The sequence below is a fragment of the Hyperolius riggenbachi genome, chromosome 8 (assembly GCF_040937935.1).
Source record: "Hyperolius riggenbachi isolate aHypRig1 chromosome 8, aHypRig1.pri, whole genome shotgun sequence".
In the NCBI taxonomy this organism is placed as follows: domain Eukaryota; kingdom Metazoa; phylum Chordata; class Amphibia; order Anura; family Hyperoliidae; genus Hyperolius; species Hyperolius riggenbachi.
Genome location: NC_090653.1, coordinates 232,450,311 through 232,473,085, shown reverse-complemented (window position 1 = coordinate 232,473,085; position 22,775 = coordinate 232,450,311). Strand labels below are relative to the sequence as shown.

The 22,775-nt window shown below is 43.6% G+C and overlaps 1 protein-coding gene across 4 annotated transcripts in view; it reads right to left on the bottom strand.

The window, feature by feature from the left end:
• Positions 1-3,072: 3,072 nt before the first annotated feature.
• LOC137528478 (deoxyribonuclease-1-like) overlaps positions 3,073-22,775 on the bottom strand; it is an 85,451-nt gene continuing 65,748 nt past the window's right edge. For 3 of the 4 annotated variants that reach the window (XM_068249766.1, XM_068249769.1, XM_068249768.1), the window contains 3 exons: positions 20,784-20,880; positions 19,486-19,537; positions 8,520-8,735 (listed from right to left, as the gene is read on the bottom strand). In XM_068249766.1, the coding sequence (XP_068105867.1) occupies positions 8,521-8,735; positions 19,486-19,537; positions 20,784-20,880 (364 nt within the window). In that variant the 3' untranslated portion in view covers position 8,520. Of the gene's footprint in view, positions 3,315-8,519; positions 8,736-19,485; positions 19,538-20,783; positions 20,881-22,775 lie in introns of those variants that run through there. The other variant, XM_068249767.1, reaches the window with a different exon arrangement.

The window sequence follows — 22,775 nt, the reverse complement described above, 5'->3', positions numbered from 1 at the left end:
GACCAGGTATCACCTGACTTATATACTGGCTGCCTCATGTCGATTGACTATTTGAAATGGTATAGCACTTGCGAATTGTATCTGTGTGCCAGAATATGCAGGATCTAGAACTACCTCACTGGTGTATCCTGCAGGAGTTTCTTCATCACTGCAAAGCAGGGGGTCGCCGCTGATTTGAGGTTTAGTAGCGAGGGGGACCAGGGACTGTCATAGAGAAGGCGACCGCTGACTCAGGAGGTAAAACGAGCCTCAGCCGCAGGAAAGTAGGGGGGGGGGGGGGGCGGCAAGGCGCTGCCCTTTGGAGACACCACCTGACGCAAGAAGTTTAGGCGACATCCTGGGAGGACCGCCTCTGGATATTCCTCCTTTCACTGTCCCTGCAGTGTACCTAAAAAATAAATGATCTGCATAATTTTGACATTTCTGCATAAAAAACATATGGAACAATCCATTTCCAAGTCTTATTGCTGCAGTTTAAAGGGGTACTATGGCGGAAATTTGTAAAATTTAAAATATGTGCAAACATATACAAATAAGAAGCACATTTTTTCCAGAGTAAAATAAGCCATAAATTACTTTTCTCCTATGTTGCTGTCACTTACAGTAGGTAGTAGAAATATGACAGAAGAGACTAGTCCATCCCTTTAATGGGAGATTCTCTGGGATTTATTTATTTTCAAAAGCACTTAGTAAATGGCAGTTGCTCTGTCCAACTGCCAAAAAACTGTATGGCGAGCAGGGAAGCTGGCCAGCATCATTGTTTAAATCCTCTTTAGGGAATATCTTTATAAACGATAAAAGCCTTGCTGAGAATCCCCTATGAAAAGATGGACTAGTCCAAAACCTGTCGCTTCTGTCAGATTTCTACTACCTACTGTAAGTGACAGGAACATAGGAGAAAAGTAATTTATGGCTCATTTTACTCAATGAGTTTACATTTTGCTCAAAAAAAACTTACTTCTTATTTGTCTGCACATATTTTAAATTTTACAATTTTTTGCCATAGTGCCCCTTTAGGAGATTTACATATATTTACATATAAAAAAAACACAGACAGTTTTTAAGCATATTTTCTCTTATAAAAACAAGCAAATTACAGATTTACTTGATACCATTTATTAAATGGTATCCCCTCCCCTCTATTGCGGTTCGCAAAAGTTCGCACGAACCAAACTTTTGCGGAAGTTCACGTTCGAGGTTCGCGAACCGAAAATCGGAGTTTTGAGCCATCTCTGGCAACCACCTCAAGTACATTTTAAGAGCCACAAGGTAAAGATGCAGAGGTCTTATTTGATAGAAGGGTTGCTGGCTTGAATTCTACTGATCTGATGCTTCAGGATCACAGCAAAATACAAGCTATATCGCTGACACAGAGCAGGTGAGTATAAACTGTTCTTTCCTTGTGTACTTTGTAATGTTCCACTTAAAAAAAACATTATTTAGCTCTTTTATTGAAAGATATACACATTTTTGTACAGAAAGGTAATATTATTCCATAAAATAGTCTGGCTACACCATTACTCAGAGTTCGTAACACCCCACCGCTATTGCAATAGAGCAAATTAGAATTTGGCAGATAAGCGTTAGTTAAATAGAATCCTGAAATCGTGTAGGGCCACTTTACTGATAACTACTTTAGTCACAGCAATTTTAGTGCGGTTTTCTTTTTTGTTCGCTTTATTTTAGAGGGGGGGAGGGGGTTCCAATGAATGGACCTTCTTTCTGTTTTCTCCTTTTGGTGTACCACTCTTTGTTTAGAAATCAGCATGTAACATTTTGTTTATCCAGCTCATTTGCACTCCTGTTCCAGGACTTTGCCAAACAGTCTAGACTTGGAGTCATTCTGTTGTTATTCAAGTTTAATTTCTGTGTACCTCCCTTTCCTCAGCTACCAGCAGAGAGATAAACTCAGACACAAGTGTTTGATGTTAGCATTACAGCTGGGAACACTGTGCTGGTCAGAAAAGGTCTTTCTCAACTTTAAGCTTTTTTGGCCTGATTCCTGACTCTGCAATACAGACAGGTGGTCATGGAGAAAACACGAGGCAATATGAGGCCATAACTGTGCTGAGGACATTACTTACATAAAGGAAAATGTATGAGGAACTCACATAGCCTGTGTTAGATGTGACCAAGCCAATTAAGTCTGTGCACCTATAGCTCATATGAGCATTATTAGAGGCTTCTTGGATTGGATTGGGCGCAGTAGCTATAGCCATATGCATAGCCATATGAGAGCTATGGCTCTCATTATCAATTACAGCCACCAATGAATAGTTTAGTGGGCCTGAGCTCCCAAAGACTAGCTATAGGTTATGTACGCCTATAATAATATATATATATACTGTATATATGAATGTATGTAAGATGTTATTTATTTTTTTATAAAAAAAAACAGAGTAAAAATTAATTTTAAAATTGATCAGAACAGATCTGATCATAAAGATCTGCCAGGCAGATCAACAAACAAGATATATACGATCATTTTTATATGATTGTAAGCAACGCTGCTCATTCTTTTTTTTTTTTTTTTTTTTTTTTTTTATTCGATCTGATTTATCTGATCAAAATATAATAACAATGATACTCCTAAGGCCTTTATCAGACGGGAAGCTGAACTGCAAGTTTGCCAAGCAGTTCAATCTCCCATCTGCCACCCGCCAGTGCAATGTAAATACAGCTAAATTGCAGTGATAGTAGCACCATGTGTGTCAAGCACTGACATGCGATGATGTTACAGGGCAGCAGAGAACCGCGGCATGTCGAGTCTGGACAGTGCTGCGGCCCCTCTCAGATCTGACTCCATGTGGGGCGCCTGTCTAGCATTGCTACCGAGTGCTATCAAGCGCCTTGGCCGGTGCAGGAAAGCAGCTGACAGGAAGTGAATTCATAGCAAATCATGTCTTCTAGACATGACCATCACTATTCATTACAACAGCCCAACTAAGCTCAGATATCATGTTCATAACCTGTTTGTTAACAGCTCACCTTGCTTGTCAAGCTTGAAGTGTTAATAATGAAAACTCAAAGCACAGGAATTCAATTCTTTATTTAAGATTAACGTACAGACTGGATAATGTTCTACATATGTTCTGACCATTACACAACACAGGCAGCCCGATAATCAGAACAGCAGTCACTGTAGGTGGAGCATGATGCGTTACAATTACAGGGGAAAGCCTTCCCGCTGGCCCCACAGCGCCCCACACAGGAAGAGAAGTTTACCCCAGCGCAGTCACAGACACCGTTTAGGGAAAGGCCACCATCAATTCCAAGTTTGGAGCTGGTTCCAAACTTCTGACCATTGTATAAAGCTGTGAGAAGGAGGACATATAAAACATCAGCACAATCTGCATAGCTAAATTTAAAAATGTTTTTTAAAGCAAACTATTTATGGGTTTTATGTACCCTATAAAAATAATTAGGTAGCATGTCCCTCAAACAACACAATTAAGCAGTGCATACACCAAAGAACATAAATGGGCAACTTTTCTCCCAAACACAATTAGGTGGATTGTTATCACCAAACAACTTACATATTTGGTGTTCTCTCTAAACATAACTAGGCAGCATGTCTTCTCTCAAACACAACCATGACAGTGCTTTCCCCAAAGACATATGGGCAGTGTGTGTTCCCAAACAACATATTTAGGCAGCATGCTCCCTGTATATTATTAGGCAGCATATGTTTTCCAAAAGCAATTAGGGAGTGTCCCACCGAACCTTGGCCGGGTTCATCTAAACCAAATGTAGCAGCGTCTAACCAAACATTATACTGTAAATGGACTTGGTGTACCCCAATAAACAACTTCATTAAGCAGAGTTTTACCCAAACAGAAATTGTTCAGGTGCCAAACTACGCCAGCTGTAGGTGTGCTACAAACCAGTGGCTTTGGAAGGATGTTTTGACAAAGAGATTCGTTGCATATTTGACCCACTATCCTGAAGTGAACAATTGGTTTTCCTTCTTTCTCATGCAAAGGTGAAATTGGAGATACCATCTGCTTTATAGCATATGTTTCCCAGAGTAGAGCACTGGCCTGGGACTAACTTGAAAGCACTGGTGTAGGAAGAGCTTCAGAGCACTGGCCTGGTAAGAGCTTCAGAGCACTAGCCTAGGAAGAGCTTCAGAGCACTGGCCTAGGAAGAGCTTCAGAGCACTGGCCTAGGAAGAGCTTCAGAGCACTGGCCTGGGAAGAACTTCAGAGCACTGGCCTGAGAAAAGCTTCAGAGCACTGGCCTGAGAAAAGCTTCAGAGCACTGGCCTGGGAAGAGCTTCAGAGCACTGGCCTGGGAAGAGCTTCAGAGCACTGGCCTGGGAAGAGCTTCAGAGCACTGGCCTGGGAAGAGCTTCAGAGCACTGGCCTGGGAAGAGCTTCAGAGCACTGGCCTGGGAAGAGCTTTAGAGCACTGGCCTGGGAAGAGCTTCAGAGCACTGGCCTGGGAAGAGCTTCAGAGCACTGGCCTGGGAAGAGCTTCAGAGCACTGGCCTGGGAAGAGCTTCAGAGCACTGGCCTGGGAAGAGCTTCAGAGCACTGGCCTGGGAAGAGCTTCAGAGCACTGGCCTGGGAAGAGCTTCAGAGCACTGGTCTGGGAAATGCTTCAGAGCACTGGCCTGGGAAGAGCTTCAGAGCACTGGCCTGGAATGAGCATGAGAATATTGGACTGGGGGAGCTTCAGATAACTAGCCTGGAAGAGCTTCAAAGCATTGGGCTGGGAAGGGCTTCAGAATACTGGACTGGAAAGAGCTTCAGAGCACTGGCCTAGGAAGAGCTTCAGAGCACTGGCCTGGGAAGAGCTTCAGAGCACTGGCCTGGGAAGAGATTCAGAGCACTGGCCTGGGAAGAGCTTCAGAGCACTGGCCTGGGAAGAGCTTCAGAGCACTGGCCTGGGAAGAGCTTCAGAGCACTGGCCTGGGAAGAGCTTCAGAGCACTGGCCTGGGAAGAGCTTCAGAGCATTGGCCTGGGAAGAGCTTCAGAGCACTGGCCTGGGAAGAGCTTCAGAGCACTGGTCTGGGAAATGCTTCAGAGCACTGGCCTGGGAAGAGCTTCAGAGCACTGGCCTGGAATGAGCATGAGAATATTGGACTGGGGGAGCTTCAGATAACTAGCCTGGAAGAGCTTCAAAGCATTGGGCTGGGAAGGGCTTCAGAATACTGGACTGGAAAAAGCTTCAGAGCACTGGCCTAGGAAGAGCTTCAGAGCACTGGCCTGGGAAGAGCTTCAGAGCACTGGCCTAGGAAGAGCTTCAAAACACTGCCTAAGCAAAACACCAGAGTAATTAAATGTATGTTTGTGTTTGTCTCGTTAAAAGACATAAAATAGACAGAGATGATATGGTTATACAGTTCATGGGTATGTGGCATGATTTTTGCAGAAATAAACAGTGAATTGAAAGGTACCTTTATACATGTGCATTGAGTTCCTCTTCTGGGGTTTCTTTCAGCCTCCTGTAGTCTGTTAGGTCCCTCGTGTCCTCTGAGTCCCCTCCATCGTGCTGCTGTCAGCCAAATTGAAGTCCACAAGTGGCTGATTCAAGGTCTAATACTGTGCATGCACTGTCCCGGCCATGTGCCTCCTTATATTGTGCTCCCATAAGTAGGAGTATTCTATACATGTGCAGTTTGCACAATGGAGGGAACCCAGGGGACACTGAGGGACTTGACATACTATAGGAGGCTGGAAAAAAAACCTGAGGTAAGTAAAAGTCATCTTGATTCCCCCATATCAGGTTTTCTTTAAGTTAAAACTGATTTTGGTTAGAGTGGGTTTTTTAATGACTGTAATTGCTGTGGCTGATAGAGTTGGGCCGGACCTCCGATTTTAGGTTCGCGAACCGGGTTCGCGAACTTCCGCGGAAGGTTCGGTTCGCGTTAAAGTTCGTGAACCGCAATAGACTTCAATGGGGATGCAAACTTTGAAAAAAAAAATTTATGCTGGCCACAAAAGTGATGGAAAAGATGTTTCAAGGGGTCTAACACCTGGAGGGGGGCATGGCGGAGTGGGATACACGCCAAAAGTCCCCGGGAAAAATCTGGATTTGACACAAAGCAGCGTTTTAAGGGCAGAAATCATATTGAATGCTAAATGACAGGCCTAAAGTGCTTTAAAACATCTTGCAAGTGTATACATCAATCAGGTAGTGTAATTAAGGTACTGCTTCACACTGACACACCAAACTGTTCACTGAACAGAACAGGTATGCAGTGGCGGGTTCACTGAACAGAACAGGTATGCAGTGGCGGGTTCACTGAACAGAACAGGTATACAGTGGCGGGTTCACTGAACAGAACAGGTATGCAGTGGCGGGTTCACTGAACAGAACAGGTATACAGTGGCGGGTTCACTGAACAGAACAGGTATACAGTGGCGGGTTCACTGAACAGAACAGGTATGCAGTGGCGGGTTCACTGAACAGAACAGGTATACAGTGGCGGGTTCACTGAACAGAACAGGTATACAGTGGCGGGTTCACTGAACAGAACAGGTATGCAGTGGCGGGTTCACTGAACAGTACAGGTATGCAGTGACAGGTTCACTGAACAGGTATGCAGTGGTGGGTTCACAGAACAGGTATGCAGTGGTGGGTTCACAGAACAGGTATGCAGTGGTGGGTTCACTGAACAGGTATGCAGTGGTGGGTTCACAGAACAGGTATGCAGTGGTGGGTTCACAGAACAGGTATGCAGTGGTGGGTTCACAGAACAGGTATGCAGTGGTGGGTTCACAGAACAGGTATGCAGTGGTGGGTTCACAGTACAGGTATGCAGTGGTGGGTTCACAGTACAGGTATGCAGTGGTGGGTTCACAGAACAGGTATGCAGTGGTGGGTTCACAGAACAGGTATGCAGTGGTGGGTTCACAGAACAGGTATGCAGTGGTGGGTCACAGAACAGGTATGCAGTGGTGGGTTCACAGTACAGGTATGCAGTGGTGGGTTCACAGAACAGGTATGCAGTCAGGGACAAGCTAAGCCTAACTAATCTTTCCCTATGAGAGACAGTGCAGCAGCTCGCCCTACTCTCACTAATGCAGGCAGGCAGTGGCACACGAGTGACCGTAATGGCCGCCGCTGCCTGCCTTATATAAGGGGGGTGGCGCTCCAGGGGCTAGTGTAGCCTAATTGGCTACACTGGGCCTGCTGACTGTGATGTAGAGGGTCAAAGTTGACCCTCATGGTGCATTATGGGGCGAACCGAACTTCCGCAAAAGTTCGCCTGCGGAACGCGAACCACGGAAGTTCGCATGGAACCGTTCGCAGGCGAACCGTTCGGCCCAACTCTAGTGGCTGATCTGATTGCATGCTGATTAAACATATTGCATGTGATTATAACCCTTTGTGAAATCAAGGAACAAACTATACCCACTGAAACAAAGCTGCAGATTTTCTCTTTTGTGTGTCTATTCTATAAACACATTTTAAAGCACGACAATTCTCAGATCTCCTTCTGGCTCAGGTCTGCTGAGAGATCCTCCTGGCAGCAACTTTCTATAATTGAAACTTACAGCATGAACATTCCTCCCGGAGCTGATGATGAGGTCTATGGAAAAAGCTTTGCCTCAATCAGACGAAAGGGTCAGATGCCGTACAAGCAAAAACCAGCTATCTAATATAATACAATCATGTTCTTTATTTTTATAGCCCATCTCCAGGCATAGTTTGAAATGCTCCATCTAAAAGCTTAACAAGCAAAATACCCAAAGATACCCATTGGAATGAAACAAGACCCCTGCAGCTACAAATAAGATCCCAAATAACACTAAAGAGATCTTCACCAAAAACCCCTGGTGTATTCGCGTTGGCCTGTAAAGTTCTTGCACTGATGCCAAACTGGGCTTCTACCCAGGTCTTAGTTGGCTTTCTAGGTAGAGAAGGACCTCTTCATCACTGCTCTGGCTCATCCTCCTGTTGTAACTTCATGGAGGGCCATCCTGTTTGGCTTCGTGCTACTGTGCAGGTGTGAGCCATTTGTGCCAGCGCAGTGTGGCCGAACTCTGTCGACAAGCTTCAGCGGGGTAACAGGGCAGCAATTGCAAAGTGCAGGGCGATAGGGAAGCCCCTGGATTATCATAGTCGTAATATAAAAGTTTTTATTGATTCTATCACCTTTTCTATTAAAATCATCTACACATCACGCCCCACAGTCCAGGAGACAAACCCACAATCTCATGCATGGGAAGCAGAAGCAGTGCCTCTATACCATCTCAACCTGACCTGCATATTACTAATAAGTCTCAAAAGACCCCTCCAGAGATAGCTATACAACAAAACCACATTTTAAAAAAATATTTTTAAGAAACCATCACCTGTTTTTACCAACTCAATGTAGAAATCTTGTTTGTTTTGCAACAGTTTGCTTTCCTGCAGTTTTTAAATCTGATTTGGTCCACAAAGTAAATAAAAGTCTTGCAAAGACATGCTTTATAAGTATTCTTTATTGGTTGCATGATTAATAATATTAAACTGAACAGATACCAGTATATTGCTTATGCATAATGCAAAGTCTCAGTTTCAGGAGATTATATCTTACACGATGACGTATAGTCAGCACAGCACTTATTGCTGCTGCTACATGAGGCATTGCAGTTACATGGGTAACTATTGGAATTGGCACCACAGCGCCCCATGCAGGATGTAAAATCCACCCCCAAACAGTCACAGACGCCACCTATGGAAAGGCCTCCGCTTATCCCAATATTAGCGCTGATTGCAAAACTCTCACCACTGTACTGGGCTGTAAAAGGAAGGGAAAATTAACTGTTGTTTCATAAGGGGAAACATGAATTGCAGCTATTTCTAGAAATACATTTTATCAGTGACTATCAGAGATCAGTCTCTTAAAAAGAAAACAAAAATGCATTTGTATTCATTTCGATCTCCACTCTACAGTTGACCCAGCAGAAAAGTTTTACCTGCCTAGGGTGTCTGTTTGTCCTATTATTTAATTATTTTGCCTCTTCCGGCTGGGAACACACTTAGCAGAAACGCTGGCGTATCGGAAAACACAGCATTTTTGCCTGCAATGGTAGTCAATGGGTTGCATCAAAAAATGCATATAAAAACACATTTTGTATGCGTTTTCTAACAGCATTTAAAAACGCTGATTTTGTTGCATATTGTTCAAAAACGCATAAAAAACCACACATAATGAAAGTCAATGGTAACGCAATGTAATACGTTTTGTATGCGTTTTTCATGCATTTTTATATGCATTTTTTAAAAATGTTTTCTGATGTATTGCCGCTTCCCGTTGTCTTCCTTGTGATTTGCATAAAAACACAATAGAAAAACTCATGGAAACGCATACAAAACGCATATACGTTTTGTATATGCGAACCGCAAACGCATTAAAACGCACGCAAAACTCAAGAAAAATGCATATGTGGAAAAAACGCAAACGCAATAAAAATGCACTACAATGCAAAAACGCACATGACAGAAAACGCGACCTTTCACGCATTAACAAGTGTGCACCAGCCTCAAACCACTGTTTAGGGTTGGTCTGGAAGGCTGCTATGTTCTGCATTAAACATGTCAACTTGTCAAAATTATTTTCTTGCTTGCTAGTGGCTTAAAAAGCCATTTTATTGATAAGGTGTAAAAATATTACCTAGGAGAAACCATAGCAGAAAAAGTGAATTGAATAAAGCTCCCTTGGCCATATGCAACTAACTTTTTCTCCTAGGAGGTAATTTTTCATCTTTTATTTAGAATACTTTTTCAGCACTTTGCAATAGAAAAAAAGTACCAAAAAATAGTACTGAAAAGGAGGTGAAAATGTACTATCAAAATTATTTTGAGGGTTTTTTTTTTTTTTTTGCTTGGTTTAAAAGGCAGGTAAGACTGTATTTTTTGTACCCTCACCATTTTTTCTGCAGTGCTCTGGAAACAAGTATTCAAAAAGCTGTCCGGTCCAAATCAAGTCTGTGCTTTCTGGTACAAAAGGTTTTAGTGTGTTTGTGACTGTAGCCACGCAAACATCAGCTTCTGCATTGTCTGTCTGTGGGCAAAGTGACCCTCAAAGCCACACCACACCATCCACTTTACTGCAAGGATGTGACCAAGGCTCATATGCAATTAACTTTGTCACCCAAATTTTCACCTAGGAGATCATTTTTCATCTTCTTTTTAAAATAACTTTCCAGCACTTTTCAACTGAAAAAGTACTGAAAAGGAGGTTAAAATGTACTATCAATATTGAGGATTTTCTTGCTTTCTGGCAACTAAAAAGACATTGTATTGACAAGTTTAAAGGGACTCCAAGCTCAAATTAAAATAGAAATCTGTACTCACCCTGGGCTTTCTGCAGCCCAGTGTAGGTCTGGAGGTCCCACACCGGCGTCCTGGCTCTTCTCCAAAGGTCTACCCCGATACGGCTCCCCGGCGGCAGCCCGGCGACATTGGGCCCGAGTGTCGGGCTCCTCTTCCTTATACGTCACGGCCGTCGTCACTACGCCGGCCGCCTCACGTCATCGCCTCGCGGCGATTAAAATGCGCATGCGCCGTACTGTCATGCCGGCCGCCGTGATGACGCGAGGCGGCAGGCGTAGTGACGACGGCCATAACGTATAAGGAAGAGGAGCCCGACACTCGGGGCCAGTGTCACCGGGCTGCCGCCGGGTAGCCATATCGGGGTAGACCTTTGAAGAAGAGTCAGGACGCCGGCGTGGGACCTCCAGACCTACACTGGGCTGCAGAAAGCCCCGGGTGAGTAGAGATTTCTATTTTCATTTGAGCTCGGAGTCCCTTTAAATTTATCACCTAGGAGAAAATTCAGGAGAATAAATGAATTGCATATGGGCCCAAGTGCTGTATTTTCTGTACCATAAGACTCACATTGGCCCTTATTCAATTCACTTTTTCTCCTTGTTTTTCTACTAAGTGATATTTTCACACCATGGGCCATATGCAATTCACTTTTTCACCTGAGTTTTCTCTTAGGATATAATTTTTCATCTTTGGTTTAGAATAACTTTTCAGCACTTGCAATGCAAGTGTATGCAGGTGAAAAAGGTGAAATGTAGGTGAAAAAGTACTATCAAAATTTATTTGAGCAATTGTTTTTTTCTTGCTTTCCGGTGTTTTAGAAGGCATTTATAAGTATGAAAATCTCAACTAGGAGTAAACTCGGGAGAAAAATGTAATTGTATATGGGGCCTTATTAAAATGCCGTTTCATCCACCTTGCTAGAAAGTATCGGCAGTACTTTTTCATCTACTTTTTGGTACTTTTCAATTGAAAAATTATCTTCTAGGAGAAAATTTACGACATAAAAGGAATTGAATAAGGGCCATTTTCTCCCTTATAAAAGGGGCAAAAAAGTCATTGGGCCATATGCAATTCACTTTTTTACCTGAGCTTTCTCCTAGGAGATAATTTTTCATCTTCAATTTATATCAACTTTTTAGGATTTTGCAATGGAAAAAGTACCAAAAAGTAGGTGAAAAAGTACTATAACATTTTTTTTGAGTATTTGCTTGTTGGTGGTTTAAAGGGCATTTTATTGACAAATTTGGAAATTTCACCTAGTAGAAAAAATTCAGGTGAAAAAGCGAATTGCATATGTGTCATTGGCCCTTATTCAATTCACTTTTCCTCCTCAGTTTTCTCCTAGGAGATACGTTTTAAACTTTTTTTTTTTAATTACTTTTCAGCACTTTGCAGTTAAAAAAGTACCAAAAAGTAGGTGAAAACGTACTATCAAATGTATTTTGAATATTTTCTTGCTTACTGTTGGTTTAAAAGGCATGTGATTGACAAGTTGTGAAAATATCACCTAGGAGAAAACTCAGGTCAAAAAGTAAATTGCATATGGGCCACCGTGTCTTATGTTTTGAATACAGAAGCCCATATGCAATTAATTTTTTCTCCTGAGTTATCTCCTAGGATATAATTTTCATCTTCTCTGTAAACTACATTTTCAGCATTTTACAATAGAAAAAGTACTATCAAATTTATTTTGAGTATTTTCTTGCTTGATGGTGACTTTAAAAGCATTTTGTGACAAGTAGTAAATCTATCACCTAGGAGAAAACTCAGGAGAAAAACTGAATTGCATATGGCCCAGAGAGTTCCCGACTTATGAAAGCCTGCCAAAATAAATGTCCGCAAATGGAATGGCCGCTGACCTGCTGCAATGTAGAGGACTACCTGTGCTGTACTTCCCGAGCAGAGTGCACACTGCATAGTGGACCACAGCAGTCCTGATGACTGCAACGATCTCCTCTCCCTCCCAGCTTTCCCTAGTGTTGGCTTTTCCTCATCATGTCATCACACGCAACCAGCACTAGGGAAGCCATGAGAGAAAGAAGGAGTCCCTGATCGCTGCCAGAACCCACAGAGTAGATGAGCTTCTGCCTCTGCTGGAAATTACGCCTGCATGGGGGGCAGGGAGAGAGAGGTGACAAAGGAGGTAATGGGGTCACAGGAGGACACAAGGGGCATGGAGGAGGACCCATAGGGAAAGAAAATGACACAGGAGGACACTAGAGGCACAGAGGAGGATACAGGAGTACACAAGGGGAACAGAGGAGGATGCAAGGAGGACACAAGGGGAACAGAAGAGGACACAAGGAGGACTCAAGGAGGACACAGGGGGACGCAAGAAGTACAGGGGGGACATAATACCTGGGGGGGGGGGGAGAGCCATAAGATTCCCCTGCACCATGGATGCACACAGTTTAGTATATTTTTTCCCCTGTTTTTTGTCCTCTAAACCTAGGTGCGTCTTATGGTCAGGAGTGTCTTATGCTGAGTACACACAATACAACTTCAAGTCCAATGGGATTGAACCAACTGATTCCGATATGTATAATTTGTCACAAGAGCCCTAGCGGTCAGACCACAAATTGCCTTCCAATCGGTTTCAGCACACAGACCATGCAAGCTGCGGTCACGATCTTTGCGCAGAAACCAACAGAAATTTGGGCAGCAGCCCGACCAGAAGGGAGCCTGTGAGGTTACGGTAATTACAACTTACACACTATCTCAGGGTATCTGCCACCACCACTGGTATGGGCCAGTGGACCCGACTGACTGACTAGTCCTGCAAATAAAAACGGTTAAACACACTTTATTCTGTCTGGCTAGTAACAACAGTAGCGTCTCTTCAGAAGTCTGGTTCAGTTTGTGCGGCTGAGAAGCAGGGTAGCAGAACAGTGAATGACTTTGATAAAGTCTTTATTCACGGGCAATATAAATAATTAATATATACAGACAATTATTAAAATCAACAATTATTGAAACATTAATAGTGCAGTATGAAAAGAAAAGGGAAAAAAAATACTTAGGGTTTGTGGAAATATGTCCGTTCTGGGAAAATCATAAAGTTCCTGGTTTCCTTGCTGGGGAAATATGAGCACATGGAAAATGTCCTTTGTTTCAGTCCAGACAAGATGGCCGCCAACCATGTGTCCTCTGGCTGGCAGCAGACCGCTCTCATACAGATGGAATTTGGAGGACTGAATTGCAGCTCATTTACTTTTAATTGAGCTGAGTTCAGAGGCGGACTTCCAGAGTCGGCCCCTGGGCCGGATCATGGTATCACATCTGGGCAGGGGCTTTCACCAGCCCCATAACCCTGACATTTTCTCTAGGCCAACCTACGCGGCCGGCACACAAATAATAATTACATATTATCGATCCCCAGAACCTACCGATTAATATGATACCTTGGATGCGGGTGCTAGGGCGTAGGGGCCCATAACTCCTTAACCGAAGGAGGTATGATTATGATTTGTGTACCGAGACGTTGGTCCAATTTCAACAGATCCGAATACACTCCTCCCACCTCTGGGTTATACTCGGTTTTCCTTTAATAAGCAGAAATCATAATTCACATGCTTCATCGTTTTAACCCCTGGAGCAGTTTGTCTGGTGAGCAGGAGGAAGCCCCATTTGCTAGTCAATTCACATCGAGGTGTGAGCTGTGGGCTCATCCTGTCTTTCCCAAAGGCAGGACACTGGCCTTGTGGTTCTTAATTAGCATCTGAGTGAGATCAGCTTGGTCAAACTGAGTTTTACACCTCTGGCTAAATTAGCAAGTCACAGGGCCAGCTTCCATGAAAATACTCTGCTAACTAACTCCTATGAAGACAGCCTGGTATCCACAGACATAAGATTCTGATTTGGCAGCGCAACAACAATCGAGGCAGGAAACCGATTGCGGTTGCGTTTTCTGTGCACTGACGGCTCGTCCGTCACACAATTGGCTTCCTATTGATAACTGGATCAATTTTGGGAAGGTGTCATCGTAAAATCAGTCGATCGAGAGCAGTTTGGACATGTACACATGATTCATCTACCTGTCCAATTATCCATCGATCTGATGGGAAATTACATAGTGTGTCCCCAGCATAATGGTCTTAAAAATCTGGTAATAGGGCCAGCATTTTACTTAATGGGGTGCTCCCTGTTTAGCTGACCATAAACTCAAATGTAGTGGCTAATGTATCATCAGGTGTTCAGTGGCATAGCTACTACCTGAACTCTTACCGGCAGGTAGAGGCGGTTAAGAAAATCTGATGGTTCGAAAAGATATGAAATCAGAGCTTTAATTAATTAAATAATAACGAACAAGTTATATACTCTTTGGAGTCTCCTTGCTAAAAAAAAAATTATATTGGCAAGACAAAAAGAAAGCTTCAAATTAGAACCTTAGTACATATTGGAGACATCAAGAAAGCAGACCACAGCAGTTCAGTGGCCATTTACTTAAAAAAAATGCCAAAAATCCTGCTGGTTTGAAAGTAAAAGGAATTTTTAAGTTAAAATATCTAATAAGAGGTGGAAATGTGGCTATCCCTTTTTTGAAGGAGGAGACTCGATGGATATTTAGATCGCATTAGCACCTCATGGACTTAATAGTGAATTGAACTTTTCACCCTTTCTGCCTTATTGAGGGTTATCTGACTGGCTGGAATGAGTATTTATGAGCCAGTTAGGGAACTTATTAGTTTGAAACTACCAGCAACATTTTTCCTTCATTCTTTGTTACAAATGATATAAAGGTATCTATGCTTCCCTTCATAGACCTATACTCCCTGATGCAGCCCAGTGATTGGCATGCAAAACATATAGGTGGGGCTGAATTCTATGGCATGATGGGAGCTGCCTCCCCCTTGGCAGGTTAAGTGCTCTGGTGCTTTGAGTGCTCTTGGTTTATGCCCTCCCCCTCCATTCACGTGGATCAGCCTCCTCAAACCCAATACACTGCAACTTGCATGGTACAGGAGTTCCTACCAAGCCACTGAAACAATCTGGTCATACATAAAGCACCAAAACAATCTGGGCACACATGAAGGACATTGGCAGACTGCTTCTGAAGCTTATGTGGTGACAGGCTTACCATCTATTCCTGAACAAGGCATAATCACATCGTGACAGGATCTGGTAAGATATTCCTATTGTGGTCACCATGACCTATATTCCAGTGACTGTACATTGGCTTATAAGCTTGGTGGTAGCCGGATCGGTGGATGCCGATATAAAATATTGTACTTAATACTAGGATGGTGGTGCTCAGACATTGAATTATATTGTAGTTTTATATTGTGATAACCCTCACATCGGTACGGATAGCATATTTTAACTGCCCAGGTATTTAAAAGCTGTAACACAGGTCAGTGTGAGCACATCTAGGGATAAACAATATATCCTTTATCAGTGTCACCATACAAACAGGTTGTGTACAGTCCTAAAAGTGGCTTTCGTGCATCAGACCATCCTGGTCCTCAGTCATAGTCAGAGCGGGCTGTAGTAGGGACTGTGATTACGTTACAGGTGCTTACCAGTGTGAAAGTAATGGGAGCATGGAGTGCTGCATGGAGGTGGTGGCGTTTTTTCCCTTAAAATTAACCTTCCCATGAGGGAGGTTTGTAATGGCGTTTGCCATGGAGGGGGGGGGGGGGGGGGGGCAGGGATTTGGGGGAGCATCATTACTTACCTACAGGGTGCTGCTCCTCTGGTCCCCAGCATGTACTATCTTCTTCACCTGACCTGCAACACCTGGAGGATTTTGAAGCTCCCAGTGGTTTCTCTTGCACCCAAGTTTGGTGGAGAAGAAGGTGAATGCAGCAGGGGCGTAGCAATAGGGGTTGCAAAGGTTGCGACCGCATCGGGGCCCTTGGGTTAGAGGGGCCCCGAAAGGCCCTCCGTCAACTGCAGTATTAGCTCTCTATTGGTCCTGTGCTCGTAATAATCACTTCTATAGATACTTTGAATACTAGTAATCATTAATAAACTATTCCCCATCCCCTTCTTGCACCTCTGACACTGTAGTTGCCATTGGCAGGTTTTGATGCGCCGTATCAATCGTTATGTATAGACTGCTTGGGGGGCCCCATTGTAAAACTTGCATCGGGGCCCACAGCTCCTTAGCTACGCCACTGGAATGCAGTACCCCATAGGTAAGTAATTATGTCGTCGTCCCCGCTCCTCCAACAACACACACCCTTACAAACCTTCCTTATGAAATATTTTTTGTTTACAAATAATGGTGTTCAGGTTGCTTTAACACCTTATACGCCTCTTGGTTTTGAGGGGGGAGTATTAAACTGTTGTCCTTGTCCTGCTGACTATCCACTGTTGGAAGACATTTTTTTAAAGAATGTAAATACAGTATAAAGTGTATCTTTTTGGATGTAGTCCTGGTTGTGCTTCCTATGTTTTACTTTTATGATAAAGAACATGTGACAGCACAGTTAAAGTAAATGGATTAAAAGAACTGTGCATTTTCTCTTTGATAGCTGGTCTACCAGTATTCCACATTTAATGCATAGGTGGAGAACCTCATCCAATAATAGCCGGCCCATTCCTATGCCATTTACACTAGTTCTCTATCTTGCCAGATGGAGGTCGGTAGATGACATTTCGGGCATATGGTGGTGGTGGTGGTGGGGAGGGGGGGAGAGCATGAAGGTATCGGTAAAATGTAACTCAGTCATACAGTATAGTTTCAGCTATCCGGTACAGGCGGGAATTCCTTGATTCTAGATATGTGTAATTTCCAGTTGCTTGAGAAGCCAAGCAAATGGGGCCTACATGAAACACACTAACCTCCCCCACAGAGAATGTAGAGCAGCCTGCAGCAGAAATCACTTAGAAGAGCTCCAGGCACCAGGCCACTTTACATTCTGCCTTGCTGCATGCCTGCATCTGCTCTGTACATCTCCAGATACAAGCATGTGACTCAGCATGGGTCAGGTGACACATCGAGAGCCATATGAGGATGTAGCAGAGCAGCGGGCAACTGTAGAAGTGAAGAGGACAGGCACCCGGAGCTCTTGTGAGTGGTTTTCTGCTGTGTGCTGCTCTGCAAAATGGGCGAGGCATGCCCTTATTATAGCCCACAGACTGCCGGAGTCCCGGATAATTGGGACTCTACTGTATTTCTTTCTTTCAGTCAGGCTAGATTGGACCAGCCTCACTGTATGCTACACCTTCCCCTGCTCCAACTCTCTCTACTTCATATGTTTTGTGACAGGGGTGTCAAACTCAAATATAAAGTGGGCCGAAATCGAACACTGGGACCAAGTCACGGGCTAACCTCAATGACTAATAGCCACCTCCCTTCCTTTATAAAGTTCCCCCTTCAATGCCTATTCAGTTCCCCAGTGTCTAATGGTTCTTCTCCCTTCCCTATATAGTTCCCCAGTGTCAAGTGGTCCTCCCTCCCTCCCCTATACAGTTCCCTGGTGTCTAGTGCTTTCCCCCTACCTCCCCCATATGGCTTCCCTGTTGCTCTAGGGCAGTGATGGCTAATCTTGGCACTATAGCTGTGGTGGAACTAAAAGTCCCATGAGGCACTGAAATACTCTGACAGCTCTAAGCATAACTTGGGGAGGCAGAGGCATGATGGGATTTGTTGTTTTGTCACAGCTGGTTAGCCATCACTGCTCTAGGGCTTCAACTCCAATATAGCTTTTCTGGTGGTCTAAAGTAGGCCAAACATAATGCATAGTGGGGAAACCACTTTGGAGCCAAATTTAATGGCTCTGAGAGCCAGATCTGGCCCGCGGGCCAGAGTTTGACATGTGTGCTCTAAGGTATGTGATATGACCCAGGTGAAGTTTGCTGGATCTCTGATGTACTCTATAATTGTCCTTAAAAGATTATCCCCACTTGTAAGACAGCGCAAGGAAGCAGCCGCCTCTTCTCAGCGTGAGGCGGCTGCTTCCATAAACAGCGTGTCAGAGCGCAGAGGAGCAGCCGCCTCTGCCCAGTGTGAGGCGGCTACCTCCATGCAGGGCATAGCGGAGCGCGGAGAAACCGCCGCGTTGGATGCGGCGGTTAGCGCGCATGGCCTCCTGGCTGATACACCGCAGAGCGGTGTTAGTGTGGCTGGGACACGTAGTCCCTCTAGGTTGAGAATGACGCGCGCGCGCGCGCACTGAGGCAGAGCATATATGATAGTCAGAAGTGAGCCAGCTGACCAGGCTGGTCAGCTGACTCTGGCTCCATTCCTCATTGGTCCAGCACTTAGGGAGGTGCTGGAGAATGGCCTGTGTATATACTGTATACTGCCGGCTGTTCAGTTGCTGGTTGTCTGGCGTTGCGATCACATAAGTGGGAGCACTCAGACCCTTAGTCAGATCCGTTAGTGTGCCGGGACCAGCTGGAGCTGTAATCCTACACTAAGCTAGATTCTGTTGATAGCTTAAAGTACTAGTTTGATTGTGATTATCTGTTATGACCCTTTGCTTGCCTGACTATCCTCCTGAACTCTGATCTTGTACCTTGCCATTCTGATACTCTGTTGCCGAACCCTGGCTTGTCCTTAGACTTTGTTTCTGCCTCCTGATCTTGTACCTCGATTTATCTGATACCCTGTTGCCAAACTCCGCCTGTACCTTAGACTCCGCCTCTGCCCTCTGAATCTGTACCTTATCTGTCCATGTGGTTATGACCTGGCTTGTCCGACCTCGAGAACCGACGTTACTATTGAAGGCGGTTCCCCGTCCTGTCAGTGACACATTCCCCAGAGTGTCATTTTCAGACTATCCTTCCTACTGTCAGCCTGACTCCTCCCGTCTTGGAGAGTTCAGGTCTGCGGAAGGAAACCGTGCAGTACTCCTTACTGCACTGAGGCCTAGTCCTCTAAGTGTTACCGTTACACCAAACACTACACTCTACTCAGGTGAACAGAGGTTAGCTGGTATATCGGATTATCGGTGATACTGCAGATCACATGTCTGTATTCCCAGTGATACTGCAGATCACCGGTAATCAGATCCTCTCTGTGCTTCACCGATCGTTACACCACTGAAGTTATACTGAATTCCAGAGAGCATCTGAAAAAAAGGACTTTCACATTCACAGTTGAAAAATATCTTCCAGCATCCACTAGCTGTAAACTAGTTCCAGTTAGATGACTCTCTAAGTAAAGCTTAGCTTGGTATAGATGATAACCCTGAAGCAAGTCAGCTCCTATATTTTTATCCTGATAGCTTTCCATTAACATATATACAATCTACAGTGTTACTCACGATCATCACGTAGCTCCACCTCTACAGGATAGTGATCAGAGACTGTTTTGGCCTAAATAAAAAAGAAAGAAACAATTTGTGTTGTATAATCACACTGTAGACAAGGGTCTATTTTTTTGTAATTTTTTTGTGTGCAAATTTCTAACATTCGTTATGGCAAACAAAATATGAAACCACTTTATCTACCGCTAAGCAAAATTAGGAATACAGGGACAGGTCCAATTAAAAGTGTTAATAAAAACTTGCCACCTCCAAGTGAACTATTGACTTTAATGGCTTACATCGCATCCACTTGGCCAACTCATTCAATTGCAAGTTAATACTAGTTAATACTCTATTTAAAGGGATCCAAGCAGCTCTTGGCTTCAAATAGCTGCAAGGGCTGACATTGTTCAGAAGCTCAACCCCTGCTGTTTTACAAGTGCTGTTATCCAGGCTAGGTGTGACATTTTTCAACTGTAACTGATGTTTTCTGTTTGAAGTACAATGGGGGTTTGTTTGTGGTCAATTAAGTCTAAAGAGGTAATTTCTTATCTGTTTTCACCATCTCCTGTTCAGGGACCGCAGGTCCTTTGCGGTCGGACAAAGTGGCTAATTTAACTCTTAGATGTAAAAAAATGAGGTAAAATTAAAGTTTTTTTTAATAATAAACCACATTTTTAGAATGCATTTTTTATTTGCTATAGAGCTGCCCTGGGTGTTAAAAATGATGCTCGGTTCACTTTAAACCCGTTCATGACTCTACCATCTATGTTTTGCCGGTTTTCATTTTGTTTAGTCTTGGTCTGATGTTACTCAATATGTTGTACATTCAGGCATGTGCTTTTCACCTTAGTTGTAACAAGTGTTTAGCTTAGCTATTGTAGCCCTTCTGTCAGCTTGGGCCAGTCTGACCATTTCCCCTTTAACCTATCTCCTCATTCCATAATTCTGTCTGCAGAACTGTTGCTCACTGGGTGAGTAAAAGCAAGAGACTCTTGTGCATGAGACTCCCAGGAGATCAGCAATTACAGATATACTCAAACACCTTATCTGCCTCCAGACATCATGCCACGGTCAAAATCACTAAGGTACATTTTTACCAATTGGGTGTTTTATGTAAACAGTAATTGGAGCTCCTGATCTGTATCTGGATGACATTAAGCATTGCTCTGCTGTAGTGTGGGCAGCGTGTGCTGGTGTAACAGGTACTCCTTATATAAGAATGCTTAGTGAGTGTATGTACTGTATGTTTGTAGCATTTTGGGATATTCAGTTTAATAAGCAAATTGATTGTTATATTCAGTGTTCCCGCTCACCGTCTCATATGTGAGTGCGTATGCCACCTGGTAGTTGAAAACCACTGCTGAGTCTGAGACAACTGATCCCTGCAGGAGTGATCCAGAAGCAACAATCCTGAAAAGCCAAAAAAAACACAACAGTAATTTCAGAAATATAATTCATCTCTATTTCAGGAAAAGTTATAAGATAGATTAACAGATAAAGAGATAAATCATTGTTATGAACAGATAGAGGTCCATATGCAATTAACTTTTTTCTCCTAAATTATCTACCAGGAGATTATTCTCATCTTCTCTTCAAAATAACTTTTAAGCATTTTACAATTGAAAAAGTACCTGAAAGTTGGTGAAAAAGTACTATCAAAATTATTTTAAGTATTTTCTTGGTTGCTGGTGGTATATAAGGCATTTTATGACAAGGTGTGAAAATGTCACCTAGGAGAAAGCTCAGTTGAAAAAGAGAATTGCATATGATTACAAGCTGCACATGGGCGCCCCAAAGCTCAGTAGAAAAAGAGAATTGCATATGATTACAAGCTGCACATGGGCGCCCCAAATCTACTACCTTTCCTAGGGCCCCACTGCATCTTAATCCATCTCTGTGTTTTTGATCCAAGATTGTGTGTGTATGGGATGGGGGGATGTAGTTGCAATAAATCCTTCAGGGACCAGATTATGCAAGGATTTGAATGTCAATAAGCCAATCTTAAATAGAATTCTAAATTTTATCGGTAGCCAGTGGAGTGAGCAAAGGATTGTTGGCAATGGTTGGCTTGTTAACAGCTTTGCAGTGGTATTCTATACTAATTGCAGATAGTGCATGTCTTTTTTGGATGCCTGTATAGAGAACATTGTATGAATTGATTATCTTTTAGAGCAGAGAGGAAGTTCTGAGTTTAGGTCCACTTTAAAGAAATAGTTGAACAGTGCCAGCAATCACCGTTCATAATACCAGACATGTAGCAATCTACACTACAGTAATGGTGGCCATACATTAGGCAACTTGGTGGCCGATCTACTATCCGATTCAATTATTATAAAATCGCATGAACATTGGTGCCACCAAGAGCATGCTAGATCGATGATTTCATCAATTTCGGGCTGAAATTGGTTGCATGTATCAAATGGACATGCTGGGAAATGTCTGCCAACATGCGCAATCAAGTATGCAGCACACAACGGCATGCAATTATCGTGAACAATGAATGTGAAGGAAACCCCTGTCCCCTGTCCCCCCAAACGTTTTATGTCCTATCCCCCACCCCCACCCCGGTGCCCGTGCATTTATGCTTTACCTGTCATGTTGTCCCTGCTGATTTCCACATTGGCTCCCAACGTGACTACCAGCATTATCAGCGTTATTGCACCATGGGGCAAATATATGATGTCACACACGCGACCCACGTGCTATAACGCTGGCAGTAACATGGGGCATTCAGAAATCAGTGGGGACATTCGGGGACAACATGACAGGTAAGGTTTAAAGGCATGGGCATCATAAAACATTTGGGGAGACGTGGCTGGGGGCATTGAAGCTGCATCATGAGGCCAATTCCCGAAAGATAAGATTTCATGCTGAAATCGATCAGGAGTCGGCCTGTGGTGTAAGGGCAGCCACCAGATCTCTCTCTGACTTGATCAAAGAGAGATCTGTCTCTTTGTCAAATCTGGCCATACTTTGCTAGATGTATGGGCACCTTAAAGAGTAACTTAGAGCCTAAACAAAAATACTGTCAATAAGTTACATTAGTTGTGTTAATTAAAATAGATAGGTAATATAATCTTTTACCCACCCTGTTTTAAAAGAACAGGCAAATGTTTGTGATTTCATGAGGGCAGCCATCTTGTTGGTTGAAAGTAGGTGACAGGGAGCATGAGACACAGTTCCAACTGTCCTGTGTCCTGATCACCCCTGCCAGCTGCTAGGCAATGAGAACAACAACATCAGAAATCCCATCATGCTTTGCACAGCATCAGGGGAAAAATGCCCAGGCAGTTTTCTTTGATGGA